The sequence below is a fragment of the Loa loa genome, assembly GCF_000183805.2.
Source record: "Loa loa unplaced genomic scaffold supercont3.128, whole genome shotgun sequence".
In the NCBI taxonomy this organism is placed as follows: domain Eukaryota; kingdom Metazoa; phylum Nematoda; class Chromadorea; order Rhabditida; family Onchocercidae; genus Loa; species Loa loa.
Window position 1 is genome coordinate 103,551 of NW_018108308.1, and position 23,677 is coordinate 127,227.

The 23,677-nt window shown below is 36.2% G+C and overlaps 6 protein-coding genes across 6 annotated transcripts; 3 read left to right on the forward strand and 3 right to left on the reverse strand.

The window, feature by feature from the left end:
* Positions 1 to 642: 642 nt before the first annotated feature.
* On the forward strand, positions 643 to 3,108 carry LOAG_01466 (hypothetical protein). The gene is made up of 4 exons (XM_003137005.2): positions 643 to 1,750; positions 2,000 to 2,172; positions 2,460 to 2,641; positions 2,748 to 3,108. The coding sequence occupies exons 1-4, from the start codon at positions 656 to 658 to the stop codon at positions 2,960 to 2,962; spliced, it is 1,665 nt and encodes a 554-aa protein (XP_003137053.1). The 5' UTR covers positions 643 to 655; the 3' UTR covers positions 2,963 to 3,108.
* Positions 3,109 to 3,663: 555 nt separating this feature from the next.
* LOAG_01467 (uracil-DNA glycosylase) lies at positions 3,664 to 5,414 on the forward strand (the record flags this gene model as incomplete). The annotated part of the gene is made up of 7 exons (XM_003137006.1): positions 3,664 to 3,814; positions 4,003 to 4,160; positions 4,316 to 4,429; positions 4,506 to 4,574; positions 4,646 to 4,749; positions 5,063 to 5,228; positions 5,298 to 5,414. The coding sequence occupies 7 exons, from the start codon at positions 3,664 to 3,666 to the stop codon at positions 5,412 to 5,414; spliced, it is 879 nt and encodes a 292-aa protein (XP_003137054.1).
* A 1,130-nt stretch (positions 5,415 to 6,544) lies between these two features.
* Positions 6,545 to 8,591, reverse strand: LOAG_01468 (MFP3 protein; the record flags this gene model as incomplete). Its single annotated transcript, XM_003137007.2, has 4 exons — positions 6,545 to 6,783; positions 6,944 to 7,024; positions 7,217 to 7,750; positions 8,327 to 8,591. The coding sequence occupies 4 exons, from the start codon at positions 8,589 to 8,591 to the stop codon at positions 6,593 to 6,595; spliced, it is 1,071 nt and encodes a 356-aa protein (XP_003137055.1). The 3' UTR covers positions 6,545 to 6,592.
* Positions 8,592 to 9,124: 533 nt separating this feature from the next.
* LOAG_01469 (KH domain-containing protein) lies at positions 9,125 to 11,788 on the reverse strand (the record flags this gene model as incomplete). Its single annotated transcript, XM_020445760.1, has 9 exons — positions 9,125 to 9,190; positions 9,323 to 9,527; positions 9,765 to 9,907; positions 10,017 to 10,161; positions 10,435 to 10,631; positions 10,853 to 10,955; positions 11,025 to 11,157; positions 11,408 to 11,567; positions 11,725 to 11,788. 9 exons carry the CDS (start codon positions 11,786 to 11,788, stop codon positions 9,132 to 9,134), a joined length of 1,209 nt encoding a protein of 402 aa, XP_020303816.1. The 3' UTR covers positions 9,125 to 9,131.
* A 1,027-nt stretch (positions 11,789 to 12,815) lies between these two features.
* LOAG_01470 (hypothetical protein) lies at positions 12,816 to 19,811 on the reverse strand (the record flags this gene model as incomplete). The annotated part of the gene is made up of 17 exons (XM_020445761.1): positions 12,816 to 12,907; positions 13,379 to 13,565; positions 13,820 to 13,991; positions 14,542 to 14,721; positions 14,893 to 15,014; positions 15,226 to 15,342; positions 15,388 to 15,400; positions 15,514 to 15,636; positions 16,034 to 16,193; positions 16,735 to 16,859; positions 17,089 to 17,205; positions 17,288 to 17,457; positions 17,560 to 17,744; positions 18,334 to 18,523; positions 18,653 to 18,877; positions 19,158 to 19,295; positions 19,734 to 19,811. 17 exons carry the CDS (start codon positions 19,809 to 19,811, stop codon positions 12,816 to 12,818), a joined length of 2,394 nt encoding a protein of 797 aa, XP_020303817.1.
* Positions 19,812 to 20,090: 279 nt separating this feature from the next.
* Positions 20,091 to 22,932, forward strand: LOAG_01471 (MH2 domain-containing protein). The gene is made up of 8 exons (XM_003137010.2): positions 20,091 to 20,183; positions 20,281 to 20,447; positions 20,815 to 21,132; positions 21,460 to 21,531; positions 21,675 to 21,885; positions 22,085 to 22,263; positions 22,419 to 22,586; positions 22,821 to 22,932. Exons 1-8 carry the CDS (start codon positions 20,117 to 20,119, stop codon positions 22,881 to 22,883), a joined length of 1,245 nt encoding a protein of 414 aa, XP_003137058.1. The 5' UTR covers positions 20,091 to 20,116; the 3' UTR covers positions 22,884 to 22,932.
* The last annotated feature ends 745 nt before the right edge of the window (positions 22,933 to 23,677 follow it).

A 23,677-nucleotide genomic window follows, 5' to 3' on the forward strand; every position in this document is an offset into this window, starting at 1 on the left:
TATATATATTATATATATATATATATATATATATATATATATATATATATAATTGGTGCCACATTCTGGACCTTTTCCATTTTAGACTTGGCACAGTCAGAAGCTTAGAAGCAACTTTCTGCAATACTGCCTCCCCACCACTGCGAATGTTCATCTATCATTTTGGTTGCCAACAACCAGACCGGTATTTCATGGCTGCATGTGGCAACGGGCATCCGTGAGCGTGTAAGAATCGCATCCCGTTTATTCTAATATTCGATGATTGGAAGTAAATTGGGGTGTACATTTCAGTCCGCATTTTTTCCACTTATATTGTGCCCGTACATGACAAATCTTCGGAGTGTTTTTTCGATTCTTCTGAAGAGTAGCTTGTGGGATTTTCTCGAAATCTGCTACTTTTGACACACGCACACATTTCACCTACACTCATAACTCTCCCAACCTCATCCATTCTTGTTACCTTATCATATTTCACTTATTAATGATGGAAACGAAGTGTGTAGTGCTTATAAAATCAAGGTGTCGTTCACGGTATTTGTCCCTTCTGTTTGCACCTATCAGAATTTAATGTTTTTGACAGTTGTTTGAAATTGTAAAATTGTAGTTCCTGAGTAATCCGCTAAGACCGATAATAGCTAGTTTATTTTCAGGTGTTATGCTAGAATCTGAACAGCAGCAGCAGCAGCTGTTGCCTGACAACAGGTCGTTGGGAGGATGTCATCAAAGTACCCCTGTAACCGCACAGCAGCAGCAACTAACCTTTCTAGTAACAACTCAGCAGCCGCTTCCCTCTGTTGGTCATGTAATTGGACAGCAACAATCAATTCAGAACCAAAGTTGTTACATGTCGACTGGGCAAGTGACAAGTGCCTTGAATTGCGTACCCTCGCCTATACCTTCAAGAACAACATCTTCTACACCGCATACTCATTCTTCGGCAATTTCCTCCCCGTCCTCTCTTTCCGTCCAGTCGACAAGTGGAGGTCAGTGTTCGGTACAGTTGCGAGGTACTGCTTCATGTCCGCCACAATCCTTATCTAACCCATCTCCACTGTCATCATCCCGAGTTAACGCACCTTCTCCTTTGCAAACCTCTTCTAATGCAGCTACTGCAGTTCCTCATTTCCAGCGACAGCATTCCGTGTCATTCACGCCAGGTGGTGGCTCACGTGCGGAACATCTCCGATCCACAACTAGCAGGAGTTTTGATGGCGAATACGATAATATACATCAGCAGCAGCCGATCATGTGCGATGCTTCATCACAACAAATCCATCACACTTTGCAACTGCAGCAAGCTCGTCATCAGCATGTTTTGCAGTCTTCTCGCATGCAGCAACAGCAAAAATGCTTGAAACAACCGACAGCAATGAATCAGCAAGGCCAGCATCAGAATCTCCAATTGCAGCAGCAACAGCATTGTCCGCAACAGCAATTGCTGCAGCAGCAACACTGTCAGCAACAACTTCAGGTGCTGCAACAACCACAACAACAAAATTTTCTACATCAGCCGCAAATCATTCAGCAGAAGCAGCAGGCACAAATGCAACAGATACAACAATCGCAGCAGTTGCAGATGCAATCGCAGCATGGTTATGTACAGTTCCCTTTGCAGAAACAGTCAAAAAAGCATTCCATACAGCAGCGTGATGATGGTGACGAGGAAGAAGAGGAGGATGTGCAGCAGCGACCACTGACAGCAAAAGAAGAATACAGAGATCTAAAGCATCGGTTCAAATTCCTCGTATATGTAAGTTCTTATAGTGAATATTTCTGGATAGGGTCTTTCGATACAAGCCTTGAATTGCGGCTAAAATAGTTCTGATATCAGTGCGTTATGCTGGAAGTTAGTTTTAAAAAGGAAAACCTCGAAGCTGTAGTGGATATATTGTATGGTACATGTTAAGAATGAGGTGCCGACTTTGTTTCTAAATCTTTCACTGTTCCTGTTTGTCAAGATTCATTTATCTGCTTATTTCAAAAACAGAACTACTTTCAGGAGAACGAATGTTATCAGGAAGAATTACGAAACTTGCAAAGGAAGTTATTGAAGCTCTCGCGGGACAAAAACTTCTTATTGGATCGTCTGCTGCTCTATGAAAAACTGAGTGATTCATCGGATGAATCGGATTCATCTGTAAAAACTCTCGAGGAAAAGGCGCCACCCAAAAAGTAATTTGTTTGTAGCGTTATATATAACGCATAAAATCGCTGTGTCAATGCAGGAAAAAATATACAATTCTGTCTGTTTTTTTCTGGATTCTATTTGTTTAGCTTCTGCTCTATCACTTCGTTACTTAAGGGAAGAACAAAAAAAAGTATTCCTGATTTTATAAGGGTATTTCTCAGTTTTCATTCGTTATGTAAATTTCTTTTTAATAAAAGTCATTTTTGGCTAGAAGTCACTCTTGGCATTCTTGACTTTTGAAGAGCCGATCTGTTAATTTCCATATTTTCAGGAAACCTCGTCCGCCTGCTTCAAGGCGTCGTTCAACGAACGCAAGAGCTAAAGGTGCAAATAATATTAATTGCATAGATTCAGATGCAGCGAAAATTTCATTGACAGAACAGCAACAGCAGCAGATGCAAAAACAACCGTTACAACAATCGGGACAGCAGCGGCTACCAATACAAACTACAGGTTTTCGTTTTGTTGAAATTCATCTCTTCTTAATTTTGAGTTTTTTGTAGCATTATTTAAAAGGCAAACCCTATTTTCAGCACCGGAAAATTTATTATTGGTTTAGATACGACTACCGGTATCGGTGTTCCGGTTTGTTCTGCTTCAGAAATGAGCGCCAGAGAACAGCGTGCTACCGTTCCGATTCCACTGTGCTGTTCGTCAGAACGGAATATCAAAGGTGAAGAAGCTATGATCGGCACTTCTACAACTGAAGATGCTGCATTTGAAGAAAATCGAAGCGGTCAGTTCTCGTCATCTGCTTTAACTTCACTTCGATGATATATGTTTTAATGCATTCAAAGTACCCATTTTATTAAACTTTCTTGAAATTTTTATAATTGGGTCTGTTTCGACATCGTCGTTTGCATATATTTGGATACGAGGAAATTAAATACAATTTGATTTCTCTTGTTTTTTTTAAATTTCTTGGCGAAAGCAATTAGTAAAAATTTTGACTTTGACCTTATAACTCTTTCGCTGGATTCTTTTAGCAATATCTGATTTGGGATAACTTCTGTAGAAGACTTCCATTCATTTTCTGTTATCTAGTACTTTTTTATTATCTAGTATAGATTTTTTTCGGTCAAGTTTTATTAGGTTTTATACTACTTTTTCATTTCAGGATAGAATTTTGACTCAGGATGGGTCGATCTTGATCCTTAATTCTTTCGTATTTCGTTTATTTATGGAACATAAAGATTCAAATATTCTCTGTTGTTTATGCATACATAATGTTGGTGTACAATATACAGAACTTGATCTTTGTGTTGGTTCACTTACAAGGATTTAATGTACTTGACATATTCAGAAATCACGTCCTAGAAGTAAAGACATTTGGTATTTTTCTGTTGTTTAGTATCCTGGGGAAGTTCTGATCATGACATACTCTGATCAGTGTCGCGACATCATTTTATCCACTTTTTTTTTCTACAGGTATTCATGAATTACTGTTTCCATAAATTATTAAGAATATCGTTTCAATGAATAAAGCATCTTCCATCGCCAAAGCAGCATCGTCGGAAGTATCAGCAAAATGCGGTAATCTTATGTCGTGGCTGAAACGGAAGGAAGTTCCCTTGGAAAAGGAAACTGCAGCAAAGATTTCACTTGTTGAGGAGAAAGATGCTTCAGGTTTGTTATTTATTTGTTATTTGCTGTTCTAATCGTAATGAAGTGAACACTGATTCGAATTCTATTTTGTGACAGTCTTTCTAATATTTTGTTATTAGATTTTTGGATGCTGCAAGTCATAGATATCCAAAGCAAATATTTCTTCCAAAGATTTCAAAAATTGAATGACGCTAGTGAAAATTATTCAGAATCAGGGAAAGAAGATGTTATATCTGTGCGACAAGGATCAGTAGAGTATCTAAAAAATCTGGTTGAAGATATTGGTTGGCGAAGAGTGCTTTTGGTTGAGTTTCGGAAGGAATATATGGATAAAATTGTTAAATTTTTGCAAATGGAAAAAGAAAAGGTAATCTTCAAATGATGATGTTGTGACAAATGTTGATTTCTTACACTTAAAAGTTTTAAAAGTTGGATAGAAGCTGAGTTCAGAATTGTTTACTTTGCACTTCTTTCTTAAAAGTTCCGGTTTTTTTTCCTTTTTTTTGAATTGCCTACGTTTAGGGAGTGAAGATTTTTCCACCGCAGCATCAAATTTTCAATGCCTTTAACCTTACTCCACTCAAACAAATTCGCGTTGTTCTCATAGGTCAAGATCCCTATCACGGCGAGAACCAGGTATTTTATAATTTCTCAATAATTTCGATTTCAGCATGAAGTTAGAATACTCCATGCAAGTTAAATAGAATTTCAGGCACATGGACTATGCTTCTCAGTTTGCAAAGGTGTCAGACTCCCACCCTCACTTATAAATATCTACAAAGTTAGTCATTCAAAATTTATAGGGTTTTTGTTGCAACTTCAGTTATGCATGCTTTATTTACGATATTTAAGGAACTGAAGATGGATATACCGAACTTCAAAGTTCCCGACCATGGCTGTCTCGAGTCTTGGGCGCACCAGGGTGTCTTTATGTTGAACGCTACTCTGACTGTTGAGTAAGTGATGACTGATAATTAAGAGTAACGTTGAGTGAATGGTAAATAAAACCATTGACAATTTAATGATAAGTAAATCTAAGAATGACAGATTGATATTGTGGTTATCTTTTTGGGAAAGTCTATACAAAGCCTGTTAAGCATTCAGCCAAACGATCAGCAAAATTATTCGCTGCAGTGACTGACTGAACTGGACTGTTCCAGTGTTTTTTTGACGATAAAATATGTAAATTTTATATACGTTGATATAGGATGAATTGTTATATCTAAGTCGTTTTTAAATTTTCCTGATGAAAATTTAAAAAATATCCAGAGCTCATCGACCAAATTCGCATAATCATATCGGATGGCAGAAATTCACTGATGAAGTTATTCGCATCATTTCACGTGAATGTAAAGGAATCGTCTTTTTGCTTTGGGGGGGATTCGCTCATAAGAAGGAATATATAATTGACAAGAAAAAGCACATTGTTATCAAGGTAATTGTTTTTCAACCGTATTTCTTTGAAATAGATGATAAGGCGTGAAGGTATCATAAATTTTTCCAGACTGCACATCCGTCTCCACTAAGTGCGCGTATGTTTTTCGGTTGCAAATGTTTTTCGAGAACGAATGAAGCGCTGGTGAAACTTGGACAACCAGCTATTGATTGGAGCACATTCTGAAGTTTTTTTTTGGCACTGGGCTTTTATATCCGATGGGATCATTTTGATGCAGCACTTTTATCACTTGTTATATATTACCCTATTTTCTTGTTAACCCATAATTTTTACTTGAATCTGTTTTTTATTGCTGTACAAATTTTGTAATTAGGTCTTATTTGTGAAATGCTTCACTTGAACCTCATTATATTGGTCGTTTTGTTTGAGGAAACGTTTTAATCTAGCTTCTTACTTCAGAGCAGTATACTCATTTTCTTAATTCTACTTTGTTATATCTTATCATCATTTTTGCTATATCTTATATTCTTGACTTCAAAAAGAATCGCATATCATAAAGAAATCTCATTATCAGGCCTTTTTTGCATCTACTTATTTCCTATTAAGTATCTTTTGACTTGTTTACAGTGCAGCTTTACACTTTTTGCAATTTGGAGTTTAAAAAAACCATTTAATATTACAGTGACATATTTCGAAGTTATTCTGCAAGAAATCTGCAATAAAACTTTGCAGATAACAGGAAGACACATCTCCTGTCATACTTAATGCCTTTTCAAGTCTTCGGGATTTTTTCAGGAACGGCTTATCACTTTTTTCTAGAAAAATTAAGGATACTCAGTACTTCGTAACTTGTTCTAAAAGGGAATCGTGGGGAATTGATGTGGGTTGGGGTTATTGTATTGTTACCTTCTGAGCTTGCTAGATTCTTGGACCATTTGTTTTTGTATTTGAAGGATTATCGAATTTGTGTGATTACTTCCGTCGATTTCACGGTTGGTATTGATGAGCTTAGCTCGGAAGAATATTGATTGTCATCAGGCCATGTACTTCATCCACCACTAGTAGACTGAACAGTCTTGATAATTTCCATTCAAACAACAAAGTATTAAGGATGTTTTATTCCTTCCGCGAACTCTCCATATACGTGTAATTAAGATATAATATGAGTGGGAAGCCAGCGATATACATATGTGTATATATGTAATATATGTGCGGACATGCACACAGGAGTAAGTAGGTTGAGGATGTCTTGGTTAAAGAAGTCTTTCGAAATGAGGAAGGACGGAAGCATTTTTTGGACATGAATTTCCGGAGGCGTAGTCATATGATTGTGACTGGAATGAATGGTATTCAGTGCAGCATGTACAAATCTAAATTCCCCTGTGTAACATTTGGTAATTGCTTTATCGGACAGAGAAATAGGCTGAAGTCGCTCCTGGTGCACTGCCGGCTCCACCGCCCGATGGTGCAAAGTATGCCGATACGCCTGGACTCGCAGCACCGCCGCCACCACCACCACCACCAATTGGCTTAGCACCGCCGCCGCCACCACCAACACCGAAATAGGCGGAGGTGTAGCCACCACCACCACCTGCTAAAATATAGAAATTTTTATTAGAAATCTCAAAGTTAGATTACTTCATGAAAAGTTTTTCGGACTTGAAATATTTAGCTCATTGTTGGAAATGGCAGATAAAAAATACGAAATTCAAAAAATTGTGGAATTCGGTCCAAAAGGAACAACAGACAACAACCTCCACCAACACCAAAGTAAGCGGACGTAGCTCCACCTCCACCCGGCGCTGTTGGCAAGTATCCTCCTGATCCTGCAGGTGCTGAAATCTTTCTATTTTTAAACATATGCTCTTCTTGGAATATATGGTTTTCTCTTTTTTCGAACTTTGTTCTGAAGCCTTTCTTTTAACATATCATTCCAAATAATGGTGAATTTAAGTTGGATAAGTAAAATTATCTAAATCTTCAAAAGCTTTCAAATTAATCAAAGTTGATTTCTTGTTTGACGTCACCTGGCGCGGCTCCAATGGCAGTCTTTGTTAAGTCAGCTGGCGCTCCGATAGCTGTTCTTGTGAAATCTCCAGTCGGAGATCCGATAGCAGTTTTTGTCGGGTCTACCGCACCAATAGCTGTTCTGGTGGGATCCACTGCGCCAATGGCAGTTCGAGTGGGATCTACAGCACCGATGGCAGTTTTCATTGGATCTACAGCGCCAATAGCAGTTCTAGTAGGATCCACAGCGCCAATAGCAGTTTTCATTGGATCTACAGCACCAATAGCAGTTCGAGTGGGATCCACAGCACCAATAGCAGTTTTCATAGGATCAATAGCTCCAATCGCGGTTTTCGTTGGATCCACGACTCCAATAGCAGTTCGAGTGGGATCCACAGCGCCGATAGCAGTTTTCATTGGATCCACAGCACCAATAGCAGTTCTAGTAGGATCCACAGCACCAATAGCAGTTTTAGCAGGATCCACAGCACCGATAGCAGTTTTTGTTGGATCCACAGCGCCAATAGCTGTTTTTGTAGGATCCATGGCGCCAACTGCAAAATTGAATGTCAATTATTTACCAATTATTTTAACAGTGACTCTGACTGTCGTATTTATCCAGTATCACAAGTACACAATTTAAATATATGTTTCAAGTGAAAAAGAATATCAAAGATCCAGATATGGAACTTACAGATTATATATATAAGATCTACTAATGCAAAAGTTTCACTTATGTCCGCATTTTGTGTTTATTTACTAACTCATTAACAGGATGACTTTAATGTTAAATAGCATGACATCATTTGAATTCGAAATTTCAAGTGCAGCAAGCTTTTAGCTGATTAATAGGTTTAAAACCACACTAGTGCAGAGATGGCTCATATGATTTTGATTATTAATGTAAACTGGGAGCCATTTTTGATTTTTTTTGAATTTCGAAGATTTGCAAACTGAAGAGTTAATCTCAGTAATGGCTACCAATGATACATTATCAGTTATTTTCCTTAAATATGCTGCTATATCACCTTTTTTCCAAGGAAAATTTCGTTTTCAAGCATTTTCCACTTTCTCGGAAAAAAATATTGATGTTTTAATCTGAACTTCCAAGCTTTGACAAGAAAAACTACCTGTGGGTAAGCCTGCGCCTCCTCCTCCCACACCTCCAGGTGCAGTTGGCGAGAAATACGCCGAAACACATCCACCCCCACCTCCCGGTGTTCCTGGTGCAGCAAAATAAGCGGACGTTGTACCACCAGCACCTCCGCCTCCAATACCGATACCACCACCTCCACCACCACTGGGTCTTGCTCCTGGTGCTGCGAAGTACGCAGATACCGTCCCCGGTGCAGCACCACCACCACCACCCGGTGCACTAAAATACTGTGACGTCATCCTCCTCTCGGCCACGCCGCACGTTAGTTATGAGAATGCAAACAATAATTCAAGTAGTTAAAATTCGATTTTAAATCATATTTTACTCCAGAACATTGTTATTAATTTATTAAATTCAAGATACATTACATAAAATATGTAAATGTTGCATTTTTCAACTGGCAATAGTAAGATTGTTATAATCGCCTCTATTATGTGATAATTATATTAAACGTAGTAAAAATGTCCATTTACTCATTGTATATCTACATTTAATAGCAAAGACAAACCTATTCACTACATGACTTTTGATCTCGGAAATAATCGATAAAAATAGTAAATTCCGCCTAAGCAATCACATCGGGAGGAGTGAAAAAATAAACTAGTAATCTTTACTACAGTGTGAAACAAAGTAACAGAGATATGATGCAGTATCCCATCTTATTTCAATCCATTTTTTATTAGTGACGCCCTATCTTTATCGAAAGTATTTTTCGCAGAACACATAATATATGCAAAGAACTATATTAATTTCACTGTCACTGAAAATTTTCCTCGACATCACTTTTCGTAATATTTGCCATTGTATTGGATTTTCGGTACTTGTGTTGTATAATGGCCTAGAAAGCAATAGTTATGTCTCCAATTTACCGATGCCATAGTATTCATTCAAGTATTTGGTAACAAAGCTGGATTTAAAATATGGAAAAAACAGTAACCACTTGCTTTAACTTATAAATAAGAGAGTGTACCCAGCTGCGACAGTTCCAATGCCGAATTAAGACGTTGAGATGATTGCATTCCACCTGATAAACTAGTGCAAGTTATGTTTTTATTCATTCCGGGTGTTTCTTTCAGAAATTTTTGGATATAAGCCTGAGCAGCTTCGCATTCTTTCACATTTTGGCCAATTATTTCTATAGGAAGTTCATCCCCATGCTTTGCCTCTGTGTGCAACTGCAATCAGTTATTATATCGAAAGCCAATTTTTATATGAAATATATATCAGCTATATACCACAAACGACCTCACTTCCTCTTTTTCTATTTTTTTTCTTCCTCGATAGTTTTAGTATTAAGTTTCTAATTGTTACAGTAATAAAACAGAAACAAAAAACCTTGCCAAAAGTTGGTCAATACCAATAAATATTAAACAAGGTTCTAAGATTTTTCCAAATTTTGTAAAATATAAAACTGAAATAAAGCAGTTTGTGCGCTCCTCAATCCTTTTCTTATTTACTCCTCGAATCCCAATTAGACGCGAAGCTTCACAAGCAGGCACGCTAAAAGTCAAGCTTTTGTCTGTTGGACCACGTAGTACAGCTTCGCACTCATCCACTGGAAAAACTTTCATAAACTGAATTCATTTCAGTAAATTAAAAAAGAAAAGTGAATTTCAGACCAATAAATTCATTTCAAATCCATTTCAAAAGAATAAAAAATATACATGTGCGACAAGACACTTCTGGAATTGAGCGTGAAACACGCGAGCCACAGCAAACTGTTACTGGAGTTGGCCATTTATGAATTTTTCCAACATGACTTTCAATTAGTTCCATCAATGCTGTCTTTGCAGCTAATGCTTTGGCGAGCTGTAATGACGAATTAGCTTGCCAAGCTCGTTTGAGCCTTTAGTACAATGTTCGGCACTTTGTCTAAATAGTTTTGTGTCCGCTTAAGCTACTTCTGCATGATCTTCACTATTTGTTTCTCTTTCCATCTTCACCTACATTACAGAAGCTTGTAAAAAACATAAAAATCATATCTAATTTAGTGAAAAATAAGGTTAAATAAAGTGTGCATCTTTCTAGTTTTTAAGAAGCAATATAAATATGAAAATCCAAAACAAACTGTTTCAAACATACATCTTTGGTGATTATATCAACCTGAGTGTTACCAACAGCACCAGCATCCTTAAAATGTGGTTCAACGACGCATCGGGATGAACGTTCCAGAGCATTTATACTTCGCTTATCGTTCGAAAATACAAAATGCGCAATCGCACTCGGAATATACATCAGCAGAACGCAAGGCTCCTCATTAAAGCCTTGCAAAGCATTGTCTGAAAACATGTAACAGAACATCAAAGGTGGTTTCAAGAATTTGAAGGAAAAAATTTTTTGTTAAACATAGCAGGATAGATTTCGAAAGCGTAACAAATATAGTAAATTGGGAAAAAAAAAGTATAAATAAGATAACGGAATGTAGCCTCAGTAGGTTAAAATCATCATATATTCTTCGCTTATTTTTATACGAAAATAAACTAGGAAAATTCAAACTTACTGTTCTTGAAAGATGCTTTGCGAAGGATCGAAACTATCGTATCATATGCATCACAAATTGAAGCTCCATTCCCGAAAATACACACATGACCATTACTATCTGTCTGCAAAAGTTTTTGCGAAAATGTAAGAAAATATTAAAAACGACTACGCGTTTTTATTCAAAAATATACTTTCAGCTGCAGTACTCCCGTTCGGTGTAGAAGAGTTTTAGCATTCAATTGTATAAGAGCAGCTTCCGAAGGTGATACTTCAAACAGAAATTGATATTCTGATTTAGCCGCTAATTCACAAATTTCTACAGCACTGCAAGACTTTTAAAAGCATAACGTTTAGAGGAAAGCATGAAATTTAATAATCAATATGATTATAGGTATTTGTCACAAAGTATAAAAATAATAACAAAACCAATACGAATGTTTGTAGCCGTGTTAGTTGGTGATGTTGTTAACCTTTCACTCTAAGTTAAACCTCTATCATCATCGGTTAATAATTTCTGGAAAAAACAAAGTCATTTCAACCATTAACCACTGCATTGATGAAAAAGTTCAATAACCGCTGAAAATTATCCATTTTCCAAGCAAGAGAAAGTGCTTCTTTAATGGGCTTCAGGTTCTGCTCCTTCAAGCCTTCGACATAAACCGAATCTTCACCTACGATAAATTTTACATCATATTCTCTTTCCAGCTCCAACAACACATCGCATGCATCGTTGCCTAAATTTACAGATGTTTAAATCTTGGCAGCTGTAAGAAAATTCTCTAAATCTTTCCCAAATTTTAAAAATTAAAAGTCAGAAAATGTTTCCACCAATGAATTCTAAAGACATAGCTCTTCTACAACGCTTATTCAATGGAAAGAAAATCACCTGACCTGTCACATAAGCAAGGAAAAGTGGCAATTCAAAAGACAATTTCGTCGAACAACGTCCTGACATCACTATTTCTTTTCTTTCGTACTTAAGTGGAACTGGAAAAGGGATTGTCAAATTTAAAACTCAAAAAACTGACGACACCAATTCGACGCTGAAATTAAATCCACCGACTTAAACTATCCAACATTATCTACACTTTAGAACTGAAACAGTTAAGCAGTTGGAATAACTAAACAACCGATATAACTTATCCGTTGAAAAATGATATGAGGAGAGCGGGCTGCATAAAGTTTCTTGAAGCTGTCCGCTACCCGTTTCTAGAACAAATACTTCCTCTTACCGGTTTCCTAAATCGAATAACAATGGTAACAGAAAAGTACTACTATATCATGGTGAAACCTCACACTACTACTTACTGACATCATCAAATTACCAATAACACTTCCTCGTCCCAGGAATAATGAGACTGCATAAGTCAAATTAACGTGGGTGCTCGGAGACAGATATCGATTAGTACTAATCTTTCAAGTTCAAGACTCGTGGAAACATAGCTTCAACCAATTCTCATCTTTCTTAAACTAGATCCATGCATTCGCTTATGGAAATGACCCTTCGCTTCTTTCCTTCCTCAAAGAGATACCATACTAGGTCAACGACTGTATGGAATTTCCATTGAAATAATTCAAAATATTCGTCTCCACGTAATGCACACTGTCCAACTCCGTCTTAACTCTGTTCGTTCGGACTTCAACGTAAACCTCGTTATCCTTATTCCTTTTCATCTCCACCGTTTTCCCGCCAAAACGGCTGATTTGAAAAACTCATGCAACGAAGCAGGAACAAAAAATATCGCCCCGCACTTCCTACCTCGTCTCTTGTTCAGTTTTGTGTTCTGCGGATTCAGCCGATTTAAAAATTGAGGGCTGGAATGTTCTGCTCATCCAATTCACAAATGTCAGTTTCTTTATTAATTAATTTTATAAAATATGTTCAAAAAGGTTCTATTGTTGAACAGTTTATCAGTTATCAGCGACACCAACTCATCTATCATCTTTCTACATAAACAATTCATTACTTCGCATTCCATGTATTAGGCTTTTTTCTTTACGAGTTGTTCTAGCCTTCTCATGCTCGAATCGCCGATACTTTCTAGTGCTGAGATCGCTGACGATTGCGACTCCACTAAAACTAAATGAAATTTAGTCTAGAATTATCTTATATCATGAATTTCTAATAAAAAATAAAAAGCCTGATAAAGTTTATTATGGCAACCTTCCTCGTTTGCTTTCCCATTACTTCTCATGACACTCTCCTCTGCATTTATCCATGAAAAGTCTATTCATACAAAGACTAGAACGAAAGAAAGTTTCTGATTCTAACAAGTTCTCTGTTAAAGCTTTCTCATCGATACACACTTCAATTACCGTCGTTCAACCAACAATCTCTTATTTAATAAATCTTCCTTTTTCCAACCCATTTTATAAAATTTCATTCTTATTTCTTCTGAACATCAAATTGAAGATTAGCACTAAAGTAGTAAGAATTTAAATCGCTTCAAAGGACTTGTCAAAAATTTCCATATCAAAATATTCTCTTCATCCTACTAGGTTCCTTCTCAAATTCAGTAACAGCAAAATAAACAACAAAACCAACAGCGGTCTACAGTAGTTGATTGTCCCTCAACACGCGATTTGTACAGCCGTATAATACTTGTCTGTTCCTGACGTCTCAATGCCTTCATTTCTAGAATTTTCTGTAACTCCGAAGAATCCGAATCAGGTAACAGTCGCACATATGCCAATACAAATTCTTCGTGTGAATTTATCTCTGACATAACAATCTAAGATGGTTTGAAATGAAACAAGTTAACTACTCTTTACTTTTCTATTAGGTAACCCTAAAATCGTTCCGGAAAAAAGAAGGCTTTCCACGCCTTGAAACTTATAGCATAGCGTACTTTAACATAAAATGCATGGCAATCCAATCCGAACTATATCATTCGTCATCGAGCAATTACCCATTTTACTCGCAAGAATATAAACCAAACTCAGAGTTCATCAGATTACAATGAAATAAAAGACCATAAAAACATACTTTGAGTATCATTTCTACTTTCGTCATGGTTCTTACCACAACATTTGTATACATTGTCGGCGGTTTCGTATTAATGGATGATTCAACCGTTGGCAGAATTAATAAAAAAGTCTTCAATGCATGTGCATCTAAAAGCAACTGTTCTGCACCAGTTACACCCACTGGCCGACACCTAAATTTTAAGCACACTGTACAACAAACAATTGAAAAAAAATTTAGGAAATTAGGTTACGAATAAGTTATATGGCAGTATGATAATACGAAAAGATGAAAGTCGCCCATGAAAATAGTACCTTTCTAAATGACAAGAAAATAAAGAGCGGAAATTAAGATTAAGATTCTACTTCCGATTTCCTCGTCTTACGCAAACGTATGACTTCCTTAGATGCTTTCTATCTTCTGTTATACGCTTTATATATCCTTATGATATCTTTACATTATTATTAATATATATCACGATAACTCGTAACGACTGCAACAGATAGTACTAACTTTTCACGAACAGTGCAGAGAGATTCAAACATTTCGGTGATGATATTGGAAGTTTATTTTTGTTTTACAGGCAGTCATAATGAATCAGCACAATAGTTGCATTATCATAACCATATGGCTATTAAATGAAAGAACTTGTCACTTTAAGTAACATTGCTATACCTTACTTATATTTTCCCAAAGTTTTCGAATTCTAGCTGCATTTTCTTCTAAGATTACTCAATATCTACCTGAATAAGGCACCCAAGAACTTATTGACCAATTGCGTAGCAAGCTTCAGACAAAAATGTGCGAAATATTTTCGTCTATCAACGAAAAAATCTCTTATCAGTGGCACACTCGACCGCAAATGACTTCGTATTGACGAAACATATAGTGATTCATCACCAACACTCTCTACAGCACTCCAGCTAAAAGCATTTCTGATTATATCAGGGTGTCTATTATTCGGTAGAGAGATTACCACCGATGTTCTAAAAATGAGTTCAAGATATCAAGTAAAAATGCAGACGCGATGGTTTAAGTCTTTCTACAATCGGAAGAAAAAGAAAAAACGGAAGTGGAAGGTGAGAAAAAACCACTTTTTCTTCACCATCACTTGCAGGGCAGCATCACATGTGGAATCTACATCTTGTACTAAAACAGAAAGTGCACTGTTTGATATGCTGTAGAACAGCTCCACTTCCTGATTCAGATCGATGCTCTGAAAAAACACTGAACTGATTCACACGTCTAGCGCTAAAAAGAGTATGTCTGTGATACATAACATGTTGTATGCATTTCTCGCCGTGTTTAACTCCTGGAGAGTTTTTCTTGAAAGGTAATTTACAATATCTTTTTATCATTGCAATTCATACCCTTAAATTCTTGATAATCATAGTCCAGGAGTGAAATGCAAAATCACAAATAGTCACCTGCATACGCTGCTTTAATTTTTCTTGCAGCTGTAGTGTTGTTTCAGCGCACCAGTCAGCAGTAGCAAGTACACAGCATGTAAAAAATTGCTGGTCGATTGTTAAGCGAACTGCAGTCTCATCCCCAAAATTTTCGAAATAAGTTCAACGAAATTTCGAAACTGTTAGGACAAGACTGAATTCAGTTAGATCATAATTTCATAATTTCAAGGATTCGAGATGAGATTGGAACAGGAAGATAAGAAAGAACAATAAATAGAAAAAAGTAAGCAATATCAAAGAGAAAACCTCATCAGAGTTTGTAAAATTGAGGTGGACGAAAACTGGGTAGATGACAAGGATGGTAAGAAGGCTGTTAAACAACCATGAGCGTAACCACGCAAACAATTGCGTAGTACTTCCACGAGACTCCTAAAAAAGATATTCCAGACTTTATTTTGCCTCCCTAGAATTTACCAAAGACGTCGATATTTTAGTAGTTGAACTTTTTGCAGTCATTAACGATGGAATGAAGGTAAAAAACAAAACTATGAAGAATAAAATTCACAGTATTCCCCAACGTATCAAAAGTCACAGTAGTGCAAAGTTTAACCTCGCAATTTCTTATTAATTTTATGTTTGGTGATCATTCTGCAACTGTTTTTCAAAGATCACATTACACAAAGAGGAAGAGGAAATTTTCTTACTGCTGGGACATGTATCACTGAATGGCAAAGTGGAATTTCTTTCCTCAAATAGTGCTAATGATGCCTAAAAAACAAGTGTTAACGAATGAATGATTCGAAGAAAAAACTAAGTAACTCCAAACCTCAGTAAAGAATTTGGATTGGAACTGAGTTTTGTTGACTCGGCAATTATTTTTTTCAACAAAAGGAACATATCGGCGGATGATGGAAGTGGATATGCATGAGACGCTGTATCTCGGGTTGGTCGTTCAGCACCATTCCTGATCCTTATTACGCACTCCTCTAGAAAATTATCCAAATTTTTTTTTGCGCTGCCACAAATACATCCATGTATTTGTCAAATGTTCGCCAAATGATCTGGATTAAATATTAACATTTTAGTTCATCATGGCAGCAAGAAAATTTTATTTCTTATAGCCTTATATACATAATCTGGCTACTCTGTTTTTTCTTCGGATATGATCAATCTAAAGGATAATGCAAATGAAAAAGCTGTCATTGAATAATGCTTTTACTTTTATACCCAATCAAATACATAACCGAATATGCTGGTGGTTACATAAACCATTATGATGATTTCCAATATTTCTTAGTAATAGGGTGCATTATGAGTTGGGTTGAAATGCCCAATAAGACCATACAGCACTCCTCAACTAAGTTCCATAATTTCGACGTTCAACTATTCTACTTAATCCATCCAATGACAATGCCCTCTGACGAACAGCAGTATCTTTTCGATTTGTATAACGGTTTTTTACTTTTAATATAACCTCACAATGAAATTTTATGAATCGAAGAGAATATACCTTTTCAAAGTTGTAACCTTCCTTTGCCGGAAACCTTTTGCAAAGTAGATTTTCGAACATTACTGTATGGTTGATTGCATGGGCGAGTACTTTATGATCGAGTTCCAACCAACGTTTTGACATCATTCGTTCTAACATATCTCTGATAAATTATGTAATAAAAGGTAAGAAGGATCAAGGAGCAACACTTTCAAGTAACATAATCAGATACACTTCAGATTTTTATTTACTAGATGATCTCGTGACACTGTCCGTTATAGATATTGTATTCGCAAAAACTCAAAAAATTCAATGAAGTAATTCAATGAAAAGCATAATGAAAAAAAAATTCAATGAAGTAATTCAATGGAAAGCATAATGAAAAAAAATACCTCGTCAAATTACAATATCCTATGGTCAAACGTCGACCCATATCCCAATCAGCAGGAAACACTTTCATCATACCGGTTTTTTCAAATTCCGTTAATTTTTGCACGAACCACCGATATCTACAAAAACAGCAAGTGTTCGTGTTCAACTGAATACCAGCAACAAATCGAATTTTATTAAAAATCCAAAACATGAGGTAACCTTAAGTCAATTTTATCAATCCAAGCAATATTTTCACTTTCACCGTACAATACAAGATATTCGGAGAGCTGATGTTCTATAAACCATTTGCAAAAATCTTCTCGTATAGCTATATCCAATGATGAAGCAACGCGGCACATATCAGTTACCGAAGAATTTAAGATTCCTGTCTGGATATCAGTTAAATCATTGGTATTTTGGAAAAAAAAAGAATTGAAAGTTTGGTTTAAAGCAAATTAACAATGAAAACACTTCCTAATCAATTAAAGAACCTGGAATGAACGCTTTAAATCCAAAATAAGTTGAATAGCTAATCGTTGTTTTAGCCGTTCAAGTTGTTCAGCGACATTTTTGATATGTTCCACTTCCATATAAGGGCCAAAAATTTCCAACACATTCAGAACAGCCGGTAACTGCGAAGCAATATCACCATATCGATGTTGGTCTATCCACGACCCTATTAATAAGTTCATACTACAAAACCTTCTTTGACGAGAAGTGGTGATCAGTAATTTTCTAGGATTCAACGAATCACGAATACTGCAATTCTAAATTCACTTTATCCTATTCTAAATATTGGAATTATAGTTAATGTTTCGCAAATCTTGACAACAAACTTGCCAACAGATCGAAATCTTTAAATTTTTTGATATTTTAAAACATAGGAACTTTTCTCATCCTCTTTTTTAAATGTAAAATTTGAATTGACCTGACTAGTTTGCGATGAAGCTTCTGCCCATCTGTTGTGATATGCACAAAAAAATTATCGGTGGAACTCCGGGATGGCAGCATTGAAAGGTAAAGTGAGGATTACCATTTCAAAGTGTATCATTTTTTATCAGTCAGACGTTATCCGATCTAATCAAACATTACTGGCAAGAGACTTTAACTGTTATAAGTGATTAGAATCGACTATCTGATTTTCTCGATATATTGAAGCTGTTGCATAGCACAGAAATTATTTATTGTAGAGCTTAAATGTAAGCAGTTTTATTTATTGTAGAGCTTAAATGTAAGCTTAAATGTAAGCACAAGACGAATTGTACCGAGTGAATAGACGCCAGTCAACAAAATTTGAAGGTGATGAAGAGCTTTGAGTGATGAGACTAAATTTCGCTTTGCAACATCAAGCTGCTTAATGTCACGAGTCATTTCCTGCACAACACTTTCTGAAGATTGTGTCTTCAAGCAAACTGCATGTACACGTCCTTCTAAGTCTCCCATCGCTGCATGAGCCTAAACATTCAACAGACATCAAAAAATATGAAAAAAATTAAGGTTTGATTATCCGTTTTTATTTTTGCTTTACCCATATATCATATATTTGCGTCAACCATAAATGTTCAAGACAATAGAACAATCAACCTCATGTAAGGCTTGGTCTCCTTCAGCACCAGCCTTCCCATGAGTTTCAACAAGTTTCGCCAGTTGGCAGTCCAAGCCAACGATTTCATCCTCGATAGAATGCATCACCGAATCCAATTGTGATAATGATTGTTCTGTTGGGAACAGAGTATTGATTTGATCGACAACATTCATATCAGGAGGACATAACCTATCACCACTAATTGAGGCAACGGTACGAACCACCTGAAGTACAGCACATCATTTCTTACTTTGAAAGTTACATTAAAGAGCAGAGTTAAGCAATTTACCAATCATTCACAGCAGAAACTGAAAAGGGAGAATTAATTCTCCTCTTTTTTCTCTGTCCTGTTCTTATAATCAATTACATTATTAAATACGCAAATTCTATTCTAAATAATATTCAATTAAGATTAGTCTTGCCTAGCTGTTAATTTGAGAATGTTAAAGTCAAGAACAGCTGAACGAATTCCTAGAAAAAGTTATCAGACCGATAATCACCTACCCTTTCACTGAATGTTACTTCGTCTCCTACACTCTCGGAATTTACATCTTCCTTCGTCTCAAGGTTATTTTCCAATGCTTCGTTTGTATCCTTCTTATCAAAACTGCTTTCCTTTTCCGTCAACATAACGTTGATATCCTGAAAAACGGAACACATTTCTTAAATGAGTGTATCTGACCACTCATTTTCAAATAAAACAGTTTATCTGAAAACTGCTTTCAGCACAATTTTGTAGATATTCTCTTCATTCAGCTGGTTGATTTTGAACCATTCCCTCTCAAGAATAAACATCGATTTTCTCCAAGTCCTCTGCCACTTACCCTAACTGATCAGTCAAACTTTGTTCCTGATGAGCAAAAAATAGGTGGACTGACAATCAAGTATCATGCGCTCAATGGTGCAGGAACATGCAATGGTCTGAGATGACTTTTTAAAGTTAGCTTCTACTAATGAGGAGCGTACATAACTGTCACAATTGTGCATTGACGCTCTTTATCGTCCATCAGAGAGGTCCTCTGAGGGAACTTATAATTTATCTATTTTCTGCAGATGATAATAAAGGGATGAATCGCGCACAATCTTATCAGTAGATTCTTTCTCATCTGCAACTTTACGTCCCACGTCGTTATTACAACCCGTTGCATCCTTGTCCATGGTGGGGTACTGAACATAATGCTTGAGTGTCCCATTTTATCGCTCTCTAGTTGCAGGGGCTTCCCTTTGATCTTTACTTTTAATTTCACTGTAGACCCAACTCGGATATTGAAATTCACAAGCATAAATTTTCCTTATCTGTTTTTTCTCTTCCTTCTCTGTTGTTCTTCAAACTTAATAAATATTAATATTTCTGCATTCCTTCTTCCGCCGTACCAATTTTAAAGTACTTTAGTTTAAAATGTGCGGTGTTTAACGAGTAGTCATTTCATTTCATCTCAGATTTCAGGTGCAAAAGCAAAGGAATGAAATTTGAGAATTTGCTCGGCCAGCGTGGTACTGCTGTGGCGAAACGCCTCGGATGGAAACAAGGTTTGTCACACTGATTTTAATTTTATCTGGGATTCACTGCAGATGTAATTTCTTTGCTAATAAACACTCTGTATGACAGGAACCGTATAAACTGCAGGTGATGAAGAGGAGAGTTGGTCAAAGAAAGCTATCGATAGCTTGATGAAGAAACTCCAAAAACATAATAAGGAAGCACTAGCAAGTTTAGAAATGGCATTGCAATATCAGGGACGACAACGAACAGATTGTGTTACCATACCACGTTCACTTGATGGAAGACTACAGGTTTTTCTGTCACTCCCTTTTGTTTCCTCTACGCCCTTTTTGGAAAAATTGGACTGGAAATTTGAGGTTTAACACCTAGTTGAAATGTAATGGCTGAATAATGGCGCAATATGGCTGAATATAATTTGAAAGATTTTAGTGCCGAAGAATCATTGTTGCTGTATTTTGATTTTTTTTTTTTAGATATTTGCTTCTGCCCCTCGTATTTCTTTTGGAAGATATGTTTACATATTCTTGAAACGAAAGCAATTTTCCACGGAATTCATTCTGCCAATCATCAAAATGTCATCCAAATGGAGGAATATTTAGTTTTTTGTAAGGGAATTGTAAGGACTTTATCTTCCGATATATTAATTTTCATTTTCAGATATCACATCGGAAAGCATTGCCTCATGTGATTTACTGTCGTGTTTATCGTTGGCCAGATTTGCAATCACATCATGAACTAAAAGCAATCGATGACTGTCGCTATTGTTACGAATCAGGTCAAAAGGATGTTTGTATCAATCCATACCATTACGAAAGAGTGGAAAGTGCTGGTATCTTACCTCCGGTTCTGGTACCACGGTATACTGAACCACCGCCACATATTATACCACGACTGTTACGTATTTCCAGATTACAGACGTGCCCATCGGTTTCATCAATGCCATGCAATATTGACTTCAGTCATTACAGTGATTCGGTTCGTTCCAACTTCTTCCACTTTTTTCAAAATCCCACTCAAAATTTCTTTTTTTGACACACTTTGCTTCCATGTTGTGCTTTCTAGATCAAATCTTTAGTCTTATAATGAATAATATTTTCCCACCTTGTCTTGATCTTTCAAGTATTGTTTGAAAAACTTCAGTAGTCATTTGCTAAGAAGAGTAAGATGTTGCTTTCGATGTTTCCTCACGGTGCTTACACTTAACTTGTTGTTTGTTCACTTTCAGTTTAGCGAGCGCTATGATTAAGGAATTTACATGCAAATTTTCTACCAATTAACGGGAAATTAAGACAATATTTCCAGGTGATATTGTCAAAGCGTGATGATGAAATGGATGCAAGTATAATCATTCCGAACGGTGTTACCACGATAGAAGTATGCTGGTTTATGTCATGATGATTTAAAAAAAAGTTTTTGTCCGAGTTTTTTTCACATTGTAATCTTGACATAGAAGGCCTGAAGCTATTTGAAACTGTATTCTTTTTATCTTTGCTAATCGCTGTGAAAGTTCATTTCAGGTACCATATGAAGAAGGGAAGTTCTGGGCTACGATCAGCTATTTCGAACTCAACACTCGTGTCGGTGAGCAGTATAAAGTTTCATCCCCAACCGTTGAAATCGATGGTTTTACGGATCCCACCTCTAATCCTAGTAAAATATGCCTTGGTCTTTTGTCTAACGTGAACAGAAATCAACAAATTGAATCAACTAGGAGACGTATTGGAAGAGGTTGGCTTTGCATGATTTGCAACCATTAAATTTTTTGTCCTAGAGATTTGGTGAATGTTTTGTTTTAAAGAGACGGATTTGTTTGTTTTCATTATAATCTTCTTTAACCTTTGCACCTTCAGTTTTTCTCACAGTCTCTTTTGTATGTTTTACAGCTTTCCTAAAAGTTTAAAGTTTTTATTTCATTTATCAATTTTAGGAGTAAAACTAACTTATGTTCCAAATCAAGGCACGCTTTTTGCCGAATGTCAGAGCGAAAGTGCAATATTCATTCAATCACGCAACTGCAATTATTTCCACAATTTCCATCCGACAACAGTATGCAAAATAACAAACGGAATTTCCTTAAAAATTTTTGACATGTCGAAATTCCGAGAGGTTTCCTTTTCGCGTTAAAGCGTAATACTTTTCCTTTACGTAAAGAGAAATGTGGTAGGATGTTCTTTTTGTTAATTTTTTATTTTGCCTCTCTATATATCTATTTATAATCCATCAGTGTCAATTTTGGCCTAAAATTGGTTGGTTTTTTCCAGCTATTAGCGGAGTCAACACGTTGCTGTTCATTTGATGCAATTTATGAGCTAACAAATATGACAATCATACGCATGTCGTTTGTAAAGGGGTGGGGTGCGGAATATCAAAGGCAGGATGTGACATCCACGCCATGTTGGGTCGAGATACATCTCCACGCTCCATTACAGGTGTGTCTTTCATTTTATTCTATGCTGAAGCACTATTGATATTTGAATTTAACTAATTTCTATTAAAATAGTTTAGAGTAAATTAGGAAAATCGAGCAAAAATTAACCATAGCTCTTCTGTTTTACACTTTTCCCACTCGCATTCAAACGAAATTTTTAAAAAATTCAAACGGAATTTTGTCAATTCTTTATATTGTCGAACAGTAAAACGGAAATACACATATTTTGTTTTAGTGGCTGGACAAAGTTCTTTCACAAATGGGTCCTCCGCCTAATCCAATTTCTTCAATTTCTTGACTGTCTATCTTTGCAGCGTTAACTTCCAGGATATGATGAACAATGGGACGTAAAATTTATTTTCTATTTTTTTGAAATGTGAATGGATTGTCCTTGTTTTTCTGTGTCTTAATCTCCATGTCCCGAATTAAATAAGAGATATCTTTCAAGTCATCTTTTTTAAGGAATCTTCAACTTGTAGTCCTTTAATCAATTAATTTCCGAATAAGAAGTGATGATTTCTAATTTTTACATTTAAAAGGAATCAAGTCTTATTTGAAATTTCAATTGTTGGACAAACTTTGACTACGAGTTTTACATTTTTCTCCATTTTTATTTGCATAAAATAAACCACCCATACCTTTAGTGCTACCTTTTTTTAATTTACATTTTTTAATAGCCTGTCAGCCCTCGGACAATAATTTTTTTAAATCATTTATAGGACACATTCATTAGATGTTCCAGTCTAGAAGACATCATTGTCTAGTTTTTAGTTCAGAACCCAAAAGTTGACGAGTTATTATTCGAGATGTTTGGATGGAAAGGGAGACAAATGCGGTTCAGCCAGATTATTTCCATCTTTATTCTTCGTTTGTGAATTTACTGGTTTTTCTGAACCCAAGCAAGATTTCACTATTAACAGACGGATTTTTCTCGCTTATTTGATCTACCACTAATTTTTCGGCTATGCACTGCCTGTTTTTAGTGATTTTTTAAGGAAATTGCATTTCAGATGAGGATATTTTGATCTATTACAATATCCAATCTTCTGGAAAAATATTGATAGAATATAAGAGTAAGACAGAACAGTAATT